This window comes from Marmota monax, unplaced genomic scaffold (genome assembly GCF_021218885.2).
Source record: "Marmota monax isolate L192 unplaced genomic scaffold, Marmota_monax_Labrador192_F-V1.1 WCK01_AAM20220418_F8-fsc00191, whole genome shotgun sequence".
Taxonomy (NCBI): Eukaryota; Metazoa; Chordata; class Mammalia; order Rodentia; family Sciuridae; genus Marmota; species Marmota monax.
The window spans coordinates 1,151,383-1,169,214 of record NW_026693537.1 but is presented as its reverse complement, the minus strand read 5'-3'; the positions used below and the strand labels follow the sequence as shown (position 1 = coordinate 1,169,214).

The window sequence follows — 17,832 nt, the reverse complement described above, 5'->3', positions numbered from 1 at the left end:
TAAGTCCCAAGCTCTTCTATATTTTCTTTGCAGTTAGCTTCAAATATGAGATCAAAGTGATCCAGTATTTCCACTCTTTCCTTTATAATGTTTCTATATTATTACTCATTGTTTCTTTACTTTCTTTTGGCAGAGTAAGTAGCTCCTATTTCTCCAAACTTAATTCTTCTATTTGTGTCTGAACCCACATTCTGACTTTTCCAAAATCGAAGCGCTCCTTGTTAATTGCTTTCTTGAAGGTCATTTCTGTTTTCCAGATATGATGGTGTCATCTCATTAATTCAACATATTCTTGAGCTTATACCATATGTCAGACCTTGTAATAAATATATGAGAGAATGGGGAGCTTGGAATCTAGAGCAGAAGCAGGCAAATATCTACTTATAAAGGCACAACTGGGAGATGATTTAGGTTTTGTGGGCCATACCATCTCTGTAACTACCTAACTCTGCCCTTGCAGTGTGAAAGCAGCTACTTGTAAATGAATAGGAGTTCCTGTGTTCCAATAAAACTTTATGCCTAAAAAAATGCAGGCAGCAGGCTGGATTGGCCTCTGTGCCAGTTTCCTGATCCTCTAATCCAGTATTTGGCCTTCCTGACTTACGTATGTTAACCACCCACTTTTGACGCCCTCTTTTTTAAGTTCTGGAAAGCTAATTATTCCTACCTCTCTTAAAGCCTATTTTATGTATCTTTTTCCTACTTACTTCTAGTAGGCTGGTGTTTCTCCAGGTCCAGTTTTTGGTCCTCTTGTTTGCCTTCTTTAAACTCCCTTAACATCACACAGTGTGTGAGGTGCTCTCCATGCTAACCATTCTCCGGAAGGAATTCCTACATTTCTGTCTGCTGTAGGTTCTAGGTATTTTGTCCATCTGAATCATTGGCACCTCACACTTTGTACAACAAAAAAGTCATTGTCATTTTCATCTTTCCAGCTCACCTGCTTTTGGCCCTGTTCTTTCTTTCTGCCTATCTGTCCCATGGAGTTGAGATAGCAATGAATTGTGACGACACATAAAACACCAACATAATGATGAGAACACATGAGGCAGTCAGTAAATGCTAATTCCCCTCTTAATGCAATCAATATCTTGATTTGAAACCTTGGAGATAACCTTGACCTCTTCTATTTTGCAGCACATCCAATACACTGTGTTCTTTTGTTTTATTCTATAATCTCTTGCCTCTGACTTCTTCTTTTCCTTCTCAACACCATTTCCTAATTTAAAGCTCTCTATCAGTTAGAAGTTACATTTGCTGCACATGATAACTGCAACAGTAACAACACAGCAAATTTACATCAGCTTAACCCAGTGGAGTTTGATACTTCTCATGGAACATTATGTCTGGAGGTAAATAGACTCAGGCTGGTGTGGGGGCTTTATAATGCCATCAGAGACCTGATGTCTCACTCTCTTCTCAGCTTTCACAAGTACCATTTGTCATCATGCTTTTCACTCTGTGGCCACAAAGTCATGTTGCATCTCTAACTTTACATCTATATTCCAGGCCAGAAAAAAGGAAAGGGCAAATGGTAAAAGGCCAAAGAACTAGATCCAGGTGTCGTGACTCACACCTCTAATTCCAGCAGCTCAGGAGGCTGAGGCAGGAGGCTCACAAAGTGAAAAGCCAGTCTTAGCAACTTAGTGAAGCCCTAAACAACTTAGTGAGACCATGTCTCAAAATAAAAAATAAAATAGGTTGAGGATATGGTTCAGTGGTTAGGTGCCCCTGGATTCAATCCTTCGTACCAAAAAAAAAAAGAAAAAAGAAAAAGAAAAGAAAAAAGGAACTCGGTTAAGCACTACCATTTGTTGTGTCACTGCTGTGTCAGGCAGTATGTCATTTATATGTTATATTTAATTCTGATAAGAGTGTTTGTGAGATGGTTTCCTTTAACTGCCGCCCCTCCCCCACCTATTACAGATGAAAGCACTGAGTTGCAGAGCAGTTAAGGAACTGGATGAAGATTATGCAGCCTTAAAATGGCCAAGCTGAGATTTTGAACCAGGTGCTCTGAGTCCAGAGCCCAAGTTTTGTATTACAATCTTTTTGCTTTTCCAGAGAAAAGCACCAATAAATCAGGCACGTTTTCACTTAGTAAAACTCTTGGCCATAACCGAAGCTCCCTGGGCCAGTGACTGCCTGTCCTGGGATGGGTTTACCTTTACTGGGGCAAAGGGGAGGTATGGGTTACAGATCAAGAGCTAAGGTCACTCCAGGAGGTCTACACTGAGTCTTTGCAATAGAAATGGCCACTTAAAGCTCTGACACATTATTAGAACTGCCTTCCACCAAAAGAAATACTGTAGGAAAAGGAGAATAGGATTTCAGACTATTTACTTAGAAAATACATTAGTTCCACTCAGTTCCTGCTAAGTAGAGGACTTGCCAGGGTGCTTGTAGCAGAATATTCTAAGAGCAGACTGAAAAATCATTGACATTCATCTTACCATCTTACCCATGGGATCACTCTATAGAACACACATTCACTTTTATGGAAAGTAAAGGTAGAGCATTGGAGGGCTTGGAACAATTTTTATCCCACGTATTGGGTTCTCTAGCCACCTCTCAGTAGGCAGTTCCTGCTAAGCATAACTAGCAGGCCCCTGAGTTCCATTTTAAAAATTTATTTATTTATTTATTTATTTTTGTTTTAGGTGGACACAATATCTTTATTTTCCATTTTTGACCCACGGGAGCAACAACTTGGCCTACGAATTGCTGCTCCCTTATAGAATGGGTCCTGGCTTGTGCCCTCATAATAAATTAGGGGCTCTAACTTTAACTATGCCTGCCTTAAACAATACCACTCCTTGCCATCTATCTCTGCATATATTCCATCTTGTTCAAAGGTTGCTGATGCCTGGGCATTTCCCTGATGTATGAAAGGAAATGGGCATCTGACATCTTCAGGGAAGGAAGAAGTATTGTCTTTGTTACTAGTCATTTTTCCCAAAGTGATTGGATGATGATCACATTTTGACTTAATATGCTCCATGGCTCTAATTCCTGAAACTATGTGCAGAATGAGGTTTGAATAGTTTGTGACACTAAAATAGTTCCTTGACAATCATTTACAATTTAGTATACATCACTGGAATTACACCCATCAGTTAAACATAGTCTGTTTTTATAATACATAATGCCATAGGTCATTTAGTTACTGGTGATTTTTATGATGATTTTTATTGTTTTGCCATACTGTAAAAATAACATGTTCACATTTTTAAAATTAAGGGAGTAAAATTTTTTATTGGTTATTTAAAACATTACAAAGCTCTTGACATATCATATTTCATACATTAGCTTCAAGTGGGTTATGAACTCCCATTTTTACCCCGTATACAGATTGCAGTATCACATCAGTTACACATCCACGTTTTTACATATTGCCATACTGTGACTGTTGTATTCTGCTACCTTTCCTATCCTTTACTATCCCCCCTCCCCTCCCCTCCCCTCCCATCTTCTCTCTCTACCCCATCTACTGTAATTCATTTCTCTCCCTTGTTTTGTTTTGTTTTTTCCTTTCCCCTCACATCCCCTTATATGTAATTTTGTATAACAATGAGGGTCTCCTTCCATTTCCATGCAAATGCAAATAAATATAAGCAAAAATATGTTGAAAATCTCATATCCCAGAGATGACTTCTAATATTTTGTTTTTTAATATGCATATGAAATGTACTAATTCTATCATACTATTTAACTGACTTTACTTGATAGCCTACCATAAATATTCCTGATATTGTGAAATAGTTTATGGAACATTGATAGCTTAATATATTTGGGGTAGACCTTATACTCAAATATTCCATCTACTACTTACTCCATCCCCCATAGGAGACTGTCTTTGTTTTCTTTTTTTTTAAATTATCTTCCCAGAGTTTCTTTACATAATATAGGCAAATTTGAATATATATTTTTATTCTCCCATGAGTTTTACACAAAAGCTAGCACTTTGTTTTCATACTCTAATACCTCAATTTTCTAACAATCTTCCACTCTTTCTGCAGCATTGTTGATGGCTTCATTATTATTCCATTACTTGATTAAAGTATTTTAACCAATTTAGTATTTTTGGCTATTTAGCCTATCTAAAAACATTCTCATAGATTTATCTTTTCATACAATCCATGATTATTTCCCTAGGATAAATTATTTGGAATTCTTTGCTTGACCATTTGCTCCTTGTTTAAAATGACTCCTGAAAGATTATATCACTTTATATCTCTCCCAGCAACCATCAACAGTAGGTAAAAGGAACTTAATTTAAAAGAGGCTAGTTGCAACAGTGAACTTTTTGAATATTATATACAAGAAAAAATAAGAATAGAAATTCAGTGGGTTAGTGGTTTTGAAGTCATGGCAGGAGAGGGATTCAGTAAGAGGTAGTCAGGCATCCTTGAAAGAACATGTTGGAATGGAGTGAGATGTGAGTTCTGGTCTTGCCTCTGATGTGAATCTGGGATAGGTCTTTAAGTCTGTTTTCCAATCACTGAAAAAGGGAAGAATGCTTACTGGGTTTATCTGGGTTCATATTGTTCTAAAAGAATTTATGAATATGTGGGAAACTTTTCTAGCTCTAAAATTCCTCAATTTTGTAGCTGTTGCTTCTTGTTCAAAGGAAATAAAAATTGAGCTTCTACTTAGGGTGCTGTGTTTTGAAGGGACAGGCCTTCCTCTTCCTAATGCTCTGTTATTAATTTCTCTTCATTTCAGTAAAGGCTAAGCTTAAACTTCTCACCACCACATAGGGCAGCCCCTTAACTTCCATAGATGAGCCTTCACAAAATTCAGGGAGAACTGGAGAAAGAAAGTTAAAACTACAAGAGATTTCTGGCTGCATAGTTATATGCATATTTTAAAAACACTCAGACATTTATTTTTAGATAGGTAATGTTAATCTGCAAAGCAGGAAGAGACAATCATGTGGTTCCTGTAAATACCAAATTTGGGATGGCGGTGGTATTAGCTTTGGCTCTTTGTGGTGCAGTGATTTAACATATGGCAAAAAGAGAGGCAATGAAAAACTGCCCCCTGTCAGGCCTTCCCAATGTGGGCGTTGGTCATCAGCCAGCTTCCATGGGCATGTGTTCTACTGGTCAGCTCTTTGTCAAAGCTGTTTGTCATTAGAAGCTTCCCTGACTCCACCAAGTGAGAACTTTGGTCACTGAGATAAGATTGGTCAAGAATAAATACCATGTCCAGGGCTGGGGATGTGGCTCAAGCGGTAGCGTGCTCGCCTGGCATGGGTGCGGCCCGGGTTCAATCCTCAGCACCACATACAAACAAAGATGTTGTGTCCGCCGAAAACTAAAAAATAAATATTAAAAATTCTCTCTCTTAAAAATAAATAAATAAATAAATACCATGTCCAGTCATGTCCTTCCTTTCTCTACAGCAAGCAAGCTAAAGAGGAGCCAGGCAAGCAGGAACTGGAAGCCTTAATTGACACAGTCCAGAAGCAACTGAAAGATTATTCATGCAAAGATAACATACATGAAGCATTTCAAGCTCATGACAAGGAAGCATTAGGATATGTGGACAGAGAGATGTTCTTTAAAATCTGTGAATCCTTTAACGTCCCAATTGATGACTCCTTGGTTAAGGAGGTTGGTATGAATTTCTTTTGGGGGTTGATTATAGAGGCTAAGCACCAATCATTCTTTCCTAAAGGCAATTGTATGTGTATTTTGTTTTAAATGAGGGAGATTTAGGATATTCCAATCATAACTACTGTCCTTGATTATGGTATTTTCCCCGATTCTAGCATTGGCATCCTTGTTTAATTTCTGTTGAAGGGCTTCTCAATAAGTGGGCCTGGGACTAGATAGCACAGAGTGTTGATAGACCAATACGTCAGGGCTGAAGGAAGGCAGCAGAGATGACCCTGGATGGGGAGCTGCCAGGAGGAGACCCAAAGATCAGTTGATTGAATAGGATGGTGGAAAGCCTTTAATGCCCTTCACAGCCAACATGTAGCTTAGCCCCTCAGTAGGGCTAGTATGTGGACACAAACACTGCCCAAGCAGTATGTAAGGGGTATGGTCAGCCACAAATAAACAAAAGGCAAGGAAGTTCTTCTCCTAGAATTTTCATAAATCAATTAAGTTTCATGCTGTTCCTTCATTACTAATTCCTTTAGTCAGGGTTCCCCTGAAAGTCAGAACAAAATCCATCCCCCTAACACATTTGCCAAGGACTCTGGCTTACTATCTTCAAAATATTCACACTAAGAACATTGAAATTCTATAGCCCTTCTTGAAGATATTTAAGCAAAAACCAAGTTCAGAATTAAAGATTCATTTAGGAAAGGATTTTGTTTAGGGCTAAAGTGACTAGGTTATAGATGAGTAGTTTTTATGAACAGGAATATTAGCAAGGAGTAGAGGCGGGCAGAAAGAAGGGTATTTGTTCATGTGGGCCAAGCGTCCAGTTAACTCCCCATACCTTAGATTGACAGCATGCCTACTTTGATTTTAGTAATTTATACCATATGACATGGGAACTGACTTGGGAGAGAGGAATGGCTGTCATTGGGAAGTGGGACAGGGAAGGGAAAGGTGGGGTAGATTTGCACATGTCTTACAAAGACAACCACAGGAAATCATTCTGTTATCAGTCACAGCTGAGTTTCAGGGGACACAGTATAAACAGTAATAGAACTAGATTCTTTTATTAGGTTGCAATATTAGCAACCTACTATATAAGAGTCTTATTTCCTGGTAGACAAAGGCTTCTACTTGAAACAATTTGCTTTGAAAATGACAGCACCCTTATAAATATGGGTGATCATCTTGAAATCTTGGGCAGGTAATTTATACCATCCAACTTTGGTTTCATTAAGTTGAAGATGATGGCAATGTCTGAACTACCTACAAGGTTCATAGGATCATTTATGAATCAACTGAGGATATAAAAACTGAACTTTGGGTTTACAAAGGTAGGGGATAAGTGTGCTCTGCAGTTAAGTTGAAGGAAGCCCACCTGTCTCATTTGTTCTCTTTGCTCTCTTCTGCAGTTAATCAGGATGTGCTCTCATGGAGAAGACAGAATTGACTATTATAACTTTGTTCGTGCTTTCTCAAACTGATCTGGCTGATGAGAGAATACAATATAATTTTTTTTATGTTGGAGCCACAATTGGAAATATATCTTGTAGAGCTCCTGAAGTTATATTTCTTTTTTGATTATATTTCACTTCTCCAAAAATCTCAATTAAATTGGTTTTTATAGGATTAGTGCCTTATTTTGGGTGGTTGGGGTATTGTCATGGTTAATTTTATGTGTCAATTGACTGGGACACAGACTACCCAGATATTTCATCAAACATTATTCTGTTTTTGATTCAGAATACATCTGAATTGGTAAGCAAAGCAGATTGCCTTCCCCAAAGTGGTTGGGCCCAACTAGTCATCTGGACAAAACAAAATGGCTGACCCTCCCCTGAGTACTAGCAAATTCCTCCTGCCTGACTGCCTTCAAACTCAAACTGAAACAACAGTCCTTCACCTTCAGGCCTCAGAAAGGAGCTACACCATCAGCTGTCCTAAGTCTCAGGCATTTGGACTCAGATTGGAACTATAGCCTCAGCTCTCTTTCAGCTCTAGCTTGCCAACTCACCTTCAGCTTAAGGAGCTTAGGCTCCAAAATGCGGATCATTTCTCATGGTAGTAATCATTTATACTATTACTCATTTCTTTCTTTGTATATGTCTATACACATACATACACATTCTGTTGGTTCTGTTTTCTCTGGACAACTGTAACAGATATAGCATGATTAAGTGCAGGATGAATGAGAATTTTCTAGAAACATTTGGGATATTGAAAATAAGTGCCTAGCATTGATGTTGCTGCCAGCCAATGGCCCCCACCACTACCTACCTGCCTGTCCCGATATTGTAGAGAAACATAGTATGTGTTTTTAAAACTCTGGTTCAAGGCCCATTAGTTGACCTGCATTTTTTAAAAATGGAATATAAAAGATCGGTGTGGAACAAATGTAGAGTATGTATTTTCATGAAACTTATTTCCTGAGTATATTTGATGGGTTATGAAGGAAAATGTTTTTCTTGATGTGGGTGCTGTTTTAAAAAGTAGAAAACTTGCTCTTTTAGAGCGTCTGGCATTAAGATAGTGGGGGAAGACTGATAGCAGTTGTTGGCTCTCTAATGAGTTCTAAATGACTTTCTAGCCAGTGCTGCTCTTTAATCGAAGTCAGTTACCAACTTCATCTTTTCAAATGCCATCTCAAATTCTTCTGTGCCACCCAAAATATGGCATGAATGAGGATGGAGTTACACAGGACCAAGGATGCCTGGGCCTCCTCAGAATTGCTGGGAAGCTGCCCTCGATCTTTCCTTCCCTAATGAGCTGTTACCTTTGACCAGTTTAAAGGCTGTAGATGCATTGTTGATGCCTCCTTTTGTTCCAGGTTATTATCTCAGGAAGAACCCATACTTTGTTTCCTTCAGTCATTCAAAACTATTTTAAAATTCTCAAATATTTAAAAAGTCCACTTCAATCTTTAAAAAATACTAAATTCTATCCTGTTTTCCCAGCTCAGTCCTGCCTCAGGCTTGGAAGCCATTAGTAGAGTGTATGTGTTGGGACAGGAAAAGTCCTTTCTCTGGCTTTTGTTCCCTTTGTCTCTATTCAGGCCAGCTGCTGTTTGGGCCCAAGTAGGATCTAGGAAGGGTTAGAGGGCAGAACCAGAGAAAAGGGAAACTTCTCATTTCTATCAGGTAATGTCATCATAATTTGGGTTGAAGGCTGAGTAACGTATGTCCAAAGCCTATCACTTTCTCCAAGGACACTGTGTATGTGTGTGTGTGTGTGTGTATTCTTAGGGCACCTTCACACAGGAAACCTCCTTGTGCACCATTCTCAGATGCAGATGGTCTAGTAGCCAACTGACTGCCCTGCTGTAACAGTCTGCTGCCCAGGCTCTTCATCTGTCAGAATGGGGCCCTTTCAGCCCTGCTAGGGTATGTACTCATGCTGAAAGATTCTCTTGGTTCTGCAGTTAGGTAGCTATCCTTGAGACTTGTTTTAGATGAGAATCAGGCACCCCAAATCTTGTGCTCTCCAAACTCCAAGAGACACGTCAAACCACATCTGTTAAAGTCATCCCCATCCCATCTACCCCTTACTTAGCTTGCAGACCTGCTATATCCTGATGCCCTTTTCAGAAGTCTACAGTCTCCAATCCATTCTCCATCATCCCTGCCTCTTGAGGAAGACAGAAGCTCACAAAGGCTTTGGGTCCCTCCAATGTAAATCTTTCATGGATCAGCCCAATTGGCAGCATGTGGAAATACTTACCAATTTTTGTCCTCAGCATTGGGCCTTAGCTGAAATGGAGATTTAGGAACATCCCCCTCTACCTGCCCTTTGAAATCCAAGTGTTCGTAGACGTTCTAACTCTTTTTATTTCCCTTTATCTTTTCCACCAGATACAAGAAATATCTTTCTATTCAATTACTGAGTACTAGGATTAAACTTTCAGCCCCACTACAATTGTTAGAAGCATCTCAGCTAGCTTGAATAAGGTTTATATATTCCTCAAGCTTGCTTTCTACTTCTCACCTGGCCTCCCTTCCCAAGCTCACCCAAGATTGAGAAGCTAAGATCTGACAGCACCATCACAAGGTATGAGCACTACCTCATGAAAGACCCTAGCCAGCAGGGCATTTCTTTGGTGTCCTCACACTGTTCACCCGTTAAGTTTCCACAAGGCAGCAACTTTACGAATCACCAAAATCAGAGCGAATCATTTTCCTACTAAAATCCTGAATGGCAGTGCAGCCATTAGATGTCACTAATTACCATGTGCCACAGTTACAGCTGGGCTCAGGTGAAGGAAGACAGCAGAGTTAGCCTACAGCAAGCAATATTGTAGGAAGAAATGGCCATCATTTCCAATTGGCCACCAAGGAGTTTAGTCAGAAATAGAGAATTTCCATTACCAAGTAGCACTGGCATTGGAGGCACACTGGAAGCCACAGCTATCAGCTTTAACTAAAGGATACGTCTAAGACTCGTGAGGGTGATTTGTGGATTCAGGGCTAATCATATCTTGTGGAGGAAGATAGTCTGTGAGGTAGCCACTACTGACTGACCTGAGCTGGCACCCTGTCTATACCACTAGGGGGCCTTGAAAATGCCACCTAATAATTAGGTGTAGTAAACCCATGTCTTTGAGGGTGTTTGGGACCAACAAGTGGAGAAGACTTCTCTAAATGTTTCCAGAGAATCGAGGTTCACTTAGGTAAGTGACTCCCGAATATCTTGCTGGCACCCAAGTATGAACAGGTTCACTTTAAAAAAATGTTTGACAGCTTTACTTATTCCATGAACTTAGTATTCACTATCACTATTTCCTATAAAACAAAAACAAAACCCCTAGCTAGGTCACCTATCTTCTCTCATGAGGGAGGTTAAGTGCTGGAGTCACCTAGTTTCTCACACACAGCAGGACTCCAACTCAAACCTGCCAAAGCTCCTCCCTCCCCGATTAGGTCCACTCACCTTCACCTCAAGCAGATGCTCTCTGGTAATTCTCACACCCTGTGGATGTCTATGACTAACTAACTGAAGCTCATCTCCTGAGCTTCAGCTACAGGAAACAACAGGCCATATAAGTGACATCAAAAATCCTAAGTGCCCACCATTACTACTAAAACTGGGATGTCTTCTAGTCAGCACCAACATACTTGGTGGCACTGAAGCCTATGTCCTCTAAGCCAAATGACATCATATGATAGCAGGCATTAAGCATAGAGAGCTTCCTTCTGGAGCCGCCTGCTCACAAACCCCATGCTAAGAAAATCCCCTTTTCTACTTTACTTGTTATAGATTGAATTAAAATGATACATATTACCATCCAGCACTTTTTATAACTGATTCTCCATCCTTCATTCCAATTCCCTGATTCATATCACCACAGTGAACAAATATATCTCAAGAAACACAAGAAATGACTATGGAGTGAAAAGTTTTACACATGAGGGCTAAAACTGATGTAAAGTCACTTGTCAAGTAAACCAACATAAGTATCCAGATTAAAAAGCACTCCTACATAGAGGCATGTCAAGTTATTTCAGAGACAATTAAGACTGATAATTCTATGCCTTTTATTCAGTTATTACAGAAAATATTTGATCATTTGTTTCAAAATGTACATTAAAAAATCCATACAAAACTGTAATTTGTTTTAAAACCAGACAGAAACAGTGGAAAAAGGATTTTGAAAAAAGTTCACCAAAAGTAAAATAGACATCCCTCCCCCCAACCCTTTTACTTGAAAGCATAAATACGGCAGGTACAAATTTTCCTTGAGTTCCTTGTGGAAATTTGGTCCATAACATGAACAGGCTAAAGTAGAAAAACAAAGACAACTTGTCCACATTTGCATTATGAGTTGCTCAGGGCACCAGCAGCCTCAGTTCATCCTTCAGATGTTTATTTCAGAGGAACTGAAAAGTGAGGTTTGTAGTCTCAATACATAAACACTCGAATCTGCACCCAACAGGACGGTGGTACTCACTCCCACAGCCAGACCTGCTCAGACCTCAGGGCTCTCCACCCAGGGCTGATTCTCCATCCTCTCCATGTGCACAAGAAACTCTGAAACATTTTTACAGAGTGATGGTGACACCACGGGCCTCACACAGACTGTTATTCCCAGACGCTGACTTAGGTCCCATCCTGAGGATGTTTTTTTCTCCTTTTCAACAGATTTTTTATTTTTAAATATAAAGACTTCTAAGATGATGCCACACGTTCTACAAGAGGGCCACAGAAACCCACCCAGCATCATGAGTGACAGCAACATGGGGAAATGGCTGACATTTCTTCTGTAAGGGATTATGACTACCCCTGCCAAAGGTCCCTCCTCCCCACCTATATTACAGGGCAATGTAAGGGACAGAAAGGCCTGTGGAAAAGACCACGGGCTGGGAGGGTTATTGCACAACCCGGAAGGGTGGGAACAGGCATGCAGGCAGGTGAGGGGCAGGGAGGAGGTTGTGGCTACTAACCCACAAGGTCACCCCGATCAGGAGCTGTGGCGGTTCTGCAAGTGCTGGACTAAACTCTCTGTCAAACAGGTAAGGAGTTAGGTCTCTGGACCAGGAAGTACAAGTAAACACCTTCCACAAACTTTCAGAAGTGAAATAGATCAGAAGAGGTTACAGCAAGGGTGCCCTTTGTTTCTAATATGGGGTGAGAGGAGACAAAGGTCAGGGCTTCTGTGTGAGGCAGGGTACAGGGGCTGCAGGGGTAGTGCTGGAGCCTCGGTGCTTCCCTTCACAAGCACAAGGCACAGGTGCCTGCCCTTGGGCCACTCACAGGCTTCTATAGCCCTCCAGCAGGCCAGAAGTGAGCCCCTACAGGGAGAGGCAGAAATGAAGCAGATAACACAGAGCCTACTACTATGTGGGGAGGGTGTCAAAGTAAATGAGGAAAAACTGTCGGTCCGTGTCCCTTTTATATGTACTGTACCGAGTGAGGTATGATGGTGTCCTTGGCTGCATATGCTCAAAGCCCAGAGCCCTGGCAACTGGGGGCTGGCCATACAGTACAAATGAAGGCCACACGGCAACATAAGGCACTTATTACACAAGAACAGATCTGCTTAAGACAAGCACAAAAATTCTACGGGGGTTGCCAAACACTAAAAGGCTACGTAGAGCCTGCAAGTCTGAATGCTTTTTATCTTCAGGGCTGTGCTGATCCAGCCATCTCCATAAAAGAGGACATGAGTGGGAGGTGAGGCCACAAAGGAGGCGTGGTCTTTTCTGGCCTCTCAGGAGGTGTAGTTAATACTCATGCAAACAGGGAGAAGGCGGGAAGCTGGTGAAGGCTTCCTCACAGTGGACCACGGGCCAGAGGGCTCCAATTTATTCTTAGGTTTTTCAAATGAACTGATGGTTCTCCAGTAACCACCACTCTCTCTCCTGAGGAAAAAGACTGTAAGCTCAGGAGCAGGAGAGGAGAAAGACCACCCAACTACCCTGACTCTCGGGCCCTCAGCCCTTTCCATCAGTGGAGAACAGAGGCCATAAGGGTTTAAGATCCACTTGAGACACTGAAGCCCTTAGACATTAGGGAAGTTAGTTATGTTCAGACAATCCTACCTTTTCCCACCCCAGATATAGGCAAAATAAACAGGAAAGACTGACACCTATCAAAGAAATGCAAACCAAGGCCTTCCACAGCCAAAGGTGTTGGCAAGCCTCTTGTAATTAAAGCTTCCATGGTATGTAACTTTACATTGTGGAATTTTTGGAAGGCATGCAACCTCTTTCTTATTTACCACTGAGACAAAAATCCAGGGGTACTGAGGAAAGAGGTCTGAAAACCTAGATGCACAAACCCACCCCTGGCTTTAGGGTCCCAGGGATTCCAGTCAAGGGAAACACTGTGAAGGTGGCCAGAACACATGTCTCTTTTGATTTAAGTGGTGGTAAACTCCCTTTTCCCCCAGAAACATACACTACCTTCAACAAGAACACATGAAACTTATTAATAGTGCAGCTATCAGAGCCTGGAAGGTAAAAATAACTTTCCCATCACTGAACTTGGGAGAATTGGCAGCAGGGGCTCCTCTATCCACCAAAATGGCCTCCCTCTCCTACCACTGCCATCTGCTGGCATCTGAGTGCAGCTGTACCAGTCAAGGATGTTGAGAGGCAGTGACTGAGGTAGATGAGCATCTTTTCTTTTGCCCTTGGCGGATGGTGCTAAGCTGCCTCTCCAATGGAGGGGTCTACAGGGCCTGCACAAGTGGCTTGGTGCTTTGGGGACAGGATAGACTAAATAAAAATGAAAACATAGCCACAGTGCCCAAGTTAGTACAAGCTAGCCCAACCTGCTCTCAGGATCAAGTGGAATTGAGTTATTTAAACTCTGGCAACACGGTTTGTGTCAGCTTGCCAAAGTCTTGACTTTGCTGTGACATAAATGTGCCAGGGAGGCAGGTGGGGGAAGGAAATACCCTAACATTAACCTCTAAGCATCCACAAACATCCCTGAAGCCCAGGATGGCAAGATGTCAGGAAGGAAAGGAAGATTATGGAAAAATGCACTTTTAAAAAAACTGATCTGCTTTCTAAGGGTACTAAAAAGAAACCCAGGGTAGATCTTTCCAATTCCATGTTTACCCCATGGTCTCAGAGGTTTTTCTTTTAATGCAGAATAAGATTATACAAACTCCCATGACTGAACCAACCCTTGTCCTTTAGGAAACACTCTAAGTTGACCCCAGCCGCAAGGTTCATGGTACCACGGCCAAGGCATGATACACCAGCAGCACTGGAAGCTTGCAGGAGATGTAAGAAACATGGAGCCATGTATCCTGGGACAGAGCAATGAAAACCCACATACAGGAGAATGGGAGTGGCTGGATCCAGGACTTCAGCTCTCTGCTCACTACCACATCCCTAGGCCTCACATGCTCTAAGTATCCACTGGGGGCATGACTCAGCAGCTCAGTCTGACTCACCTGAGGGTAAGAGACCTCCTACAGAAGGCTGGTGAGGCTATGACAGCCTGGGAAGAACCCAGGTCATCTGAGCCAATGCGGGAGGAAGGTGGGTTTAAGAGACTGCTGGCTGGGCTCAATACTCTCTCCATGAGTAGTTCCAGGCCAGGTAAGCATGAACTCAGTTACTGTCTATGTAAGGGCTATTGGCCTGAAGTGGCAAGGGGGTTTCAGATCAGCTCTGCTGAGTCAATACCAAGCTACCTGCTTACCAACATTCTTCTGTGCAGCCCAGAGAAGGGTCAGGGAAGGAGAGAAAGGTTAGAGGAAAATGCACACTCTCAAAAATATTGTGCTACTTTCTAAGGGTAATCAAAAGAAACCAAGGGCAGTCTTTCCAATTCTGTATGCTTACCCCAGACAGAGATGGAAGTCTACAGTGGTGTTTGGAAACAGATCCCTTGGTTACTGGTAACTTAAACTTTGTCTACAATGTTCTCCAAGTGACTTGGAGAAGGGGAACTGCCTTGATGAAAAGACCCTTGTCCCCATTTTTGGATAAAAATCCAACGTCTGATCTCTACCATGATGTCAAAGAGAGGGACAGTATGCTAGGTGACATAAGCATTCCTGTGCCACCAAGAACTGCTCCCTGTCGCCTCAGCACAGGGCTCAGGGGTTCTTAATGAGGACCTTTTCAAGCCTACCTCCCCTTCAGGAAGTCCTCGTAAGACAGCTTAAGGACCTGGCAGCCTTGTCTTCAGGTGGAGGGGACAGGAAAGGAGACAGAAGACTTCTATCAACAGGGCTCTTCTGCTCATCCTCATCCAGCTAGAAGAGCGACTCTTGAGTCAACCCTAGCTGTAGTTGTGCTCAATAAACATCAGCAAGCGACAAGGATTCCAAAGAACACTCACAAGTTAGGCCAGAGGGCAGATGGCCAGGTGACCCTCTCTGGGGCACCAGGGGACTGGTGTAGGGTGGAGCCCTTGAGGCTTAGTGTTTCTGCAGCTACAGAGATGAAGTCAAGGTAGAAAGTTTGACCTGACAGGGTTGGCTGGTTCTGGACTCCAGACCAGTGCATCTCAGGCAGGTTTGCTAACTGTTTGGTTTTGAGTGCTGGTGAATGGTTGAAGAAACAACAGCGGCTGGCATTGCTGGAGAATGGCCCAGGCTGACTCCTGTGTCTCCTGTCGTGTTACCAGTCTGCCTGCTGCTCGGCATGCTTTGCTCTTGCTCTACAAGTGGGAAGACTTGTCCTCCTTTAGCACTTTCCTCCAGAGTGAGTACAGGCTGGTTTCAATACAACTCCAGCACGAGAAGCCCTCTGGAGTCATGGGACCCAACAGAGTTAATACCATCCTCCTGGATCATGTTGCCATGTCCCAAAGCCAAATGCCTCGGCACTCACAACCAGCAGTGGCTGCTGTGCCTCAAGATGGCGTGTGTAGAACTGGAATTAGACATCTCATCAGTTAATCAGCACCAAGGAGATTACGATCCAAGAGGGCAGGCCTCTCCTCTTCCTGCCCATCTGCATAAGGACCACCAAGGGGCCTGCTACCAGCCCCACGTGAAGCTCCTTGGCACAAGGCTTCCATATGGACAGGTCCTGGGAGTGATGGACAGGACCACAATCTTAGCTCCCTCCCATGGTAAAAACCAGACACAGAAAAATTGCACGTTAAAGTGAAATAAAGAAGTAAGAAGAAAAAGCAGCAGCCATGAAGGAAGAGAAAAAAGAGGTGAGCAGAAGAATAACCATGAGGATCTAGGTTTCTAGAAAACCCAACATAGGACAGAGGTGAGGCCGTAAGTGGCTTGAGGGAGTGACAGAGGAAGATTTTTGGCTTTATTGAGAATGGTTTATGGAAGAATAAGAAGAGAAAGCCAAGAAGAAATAGAAACCCCCCCTCTCTGAAGACAGGTTTCTGCTATTTGAGATGGAGCATGTCAAGGAGGAAGGAGGAGGCAGTGTTGGGGGCCTGGGTTCCTTGCCTCCCTGTTGGGCCCCCACCAAGAGGATTCCTGTTCTCAGCACTTTGGCCTTAAGGAGACTTGAGTTTCTTAGTCCGTGGGGATGTTCCATTCTCTGCTTTCACAACTCCATTTTCATGATAACCTGGGAAGTGGAAAGAGACAGACATATGTGGGGTTTCTGCCAGGACTGAAGCAGGAGAACAAAGGATCGGGGCATATCAAGGAGTGGGGCCACTCAGCCCTCCTGATGCACCCCCAAGAGCCAAAGTGGGCATTGGGCAGCAGTTTCCTATAGCAAACAGAAGTGTTGACAGCTCTGGGTAGGTTTCTGCTTTCCCCAGTATCTTAGACAAATGGCTCCATTTGAGGTGCTAGGTTACTGATTGTGCTTAAGCCTGGGGGCTGGGGATGACACACAGAAACACGGTATCAGGTAGCTGCCCTCCTGCCCAGGCCTGGGGCTGAGGTGAGAGCTCCCTGGAGTCACTTAAATGATGCCATGACCCACAGTTCCTTTCAGGCTTCTACGGGGCACCAACTCATTTCAGCAATAGCTCCTAAGAATGGGGGCAACAGAGAGAGGGTACAAAAGGCTTTAGGGAAAGGCCTTACTCAGATGCCTCAAACTCCTCTGGCAGAAAAATTGTGCTCTTTTATTGTTGTGGAAAAGACTTCCATGTGCTTGATCCAAATCAAATAGGCACTTCAGAGGCAGCCTCTGGCCACTCCCCCACCCCCAGGCCTCCTCCTCACATCCAGCTGCGCACGTGTCTGCTTCAAACACACAAGCCCTTGCCAAGCAGGCAGCTGCCTGGAGAAAGGCAGGTGAGTCAGAAAACAGATCCCAGTGCAGACAAGCTCCCAGGCTGGACAGGAAGTGAAGGGCTGGGAATGCTCAGGACCTATGGGGGTAGGTGATAAGTGGGGTGTGTGTAGGGGCCAAAGGACAGGTAGGTGTCCCGCCCCTGCCACCCACCTAGCACTGTGTCATTGTGAGTCATTCCTGAACAGAGAAGGAGCCAACAATCCAGGAAGCAGAGGCAGGCCGAGATGCAGAACACAAGGGCAGGTGAGGACACAGCAGGGCACTGTGTAGCATAGGGCATGGGTGGGGGTGGCAGCAGCAGAAGAACTTGGCTGGGCTCCAGAAACCACCCTGAGGACATGTTTCCCGCCAGGGGTCCCCACCCAGCACAGCCCTGCCTCACAGAGGCCTGGGATCCTGGCCTAGTTAGGGCCAGCCCTGCCCACACTCTGTCCTTGGCCCATGCCCAGCCACGCGCCAGTCACGGAGCCCCAGGCCCAGGGAAATAGGAAGGAGGAGCCAGCAAGACTCGTGTGTGGCGTGCCCAAGAGCCG

General features: G+C 43.3%; 2 protein-coding genes across 2 annotated transcripts in view; one reads left to right on the top strand and one right to left on the bottom strand.

The window, feature by feature from the left end:
- Window positions 1–7,244, top strand: part of Efhc1 (EF-hand domain containing 1) — a 53,301-nt gene extending 46,057 nt beyond the window's left edge. Inside the window, exons 10-11 of the mRNA XM_046458559.2 lie at window positions 5,408–5,618; window positions 7,028–7,244. Coding sequence (XP_046314515.1) covers window positions 5,408–5,618; window positions 7,028–7,099 — 283 coding nt within the window. The 3' untranslated portion in view covers window positions 7,100–7,244. The remainder of the gene's footprint in view (window positions 1–5,407; window positions 5,619–7,027) is intronic.
- Window positions 7,245–11,119: 3,875 nt separating this feature from the next.
- The window catches only part of Tram2 (translocation associated membrane protein 2), a 78,010-nt gene continuing 71,297 nt past the window's right edge, over window positions 11,120–17,832 (bottom strand). Inside the window, exon 11 of the mRNA XM_046458569.1 lies at window positions 11,120–16,615. Coding sequence (XP_046314525.1) covers window positions 16,542–16,615 — 74 coding nt within the window. The 3' untranslated portion in view covers window positions 11,120–16,541. The remainder of the gene's footprint in view (window positions 16,616–17,832) is intronic.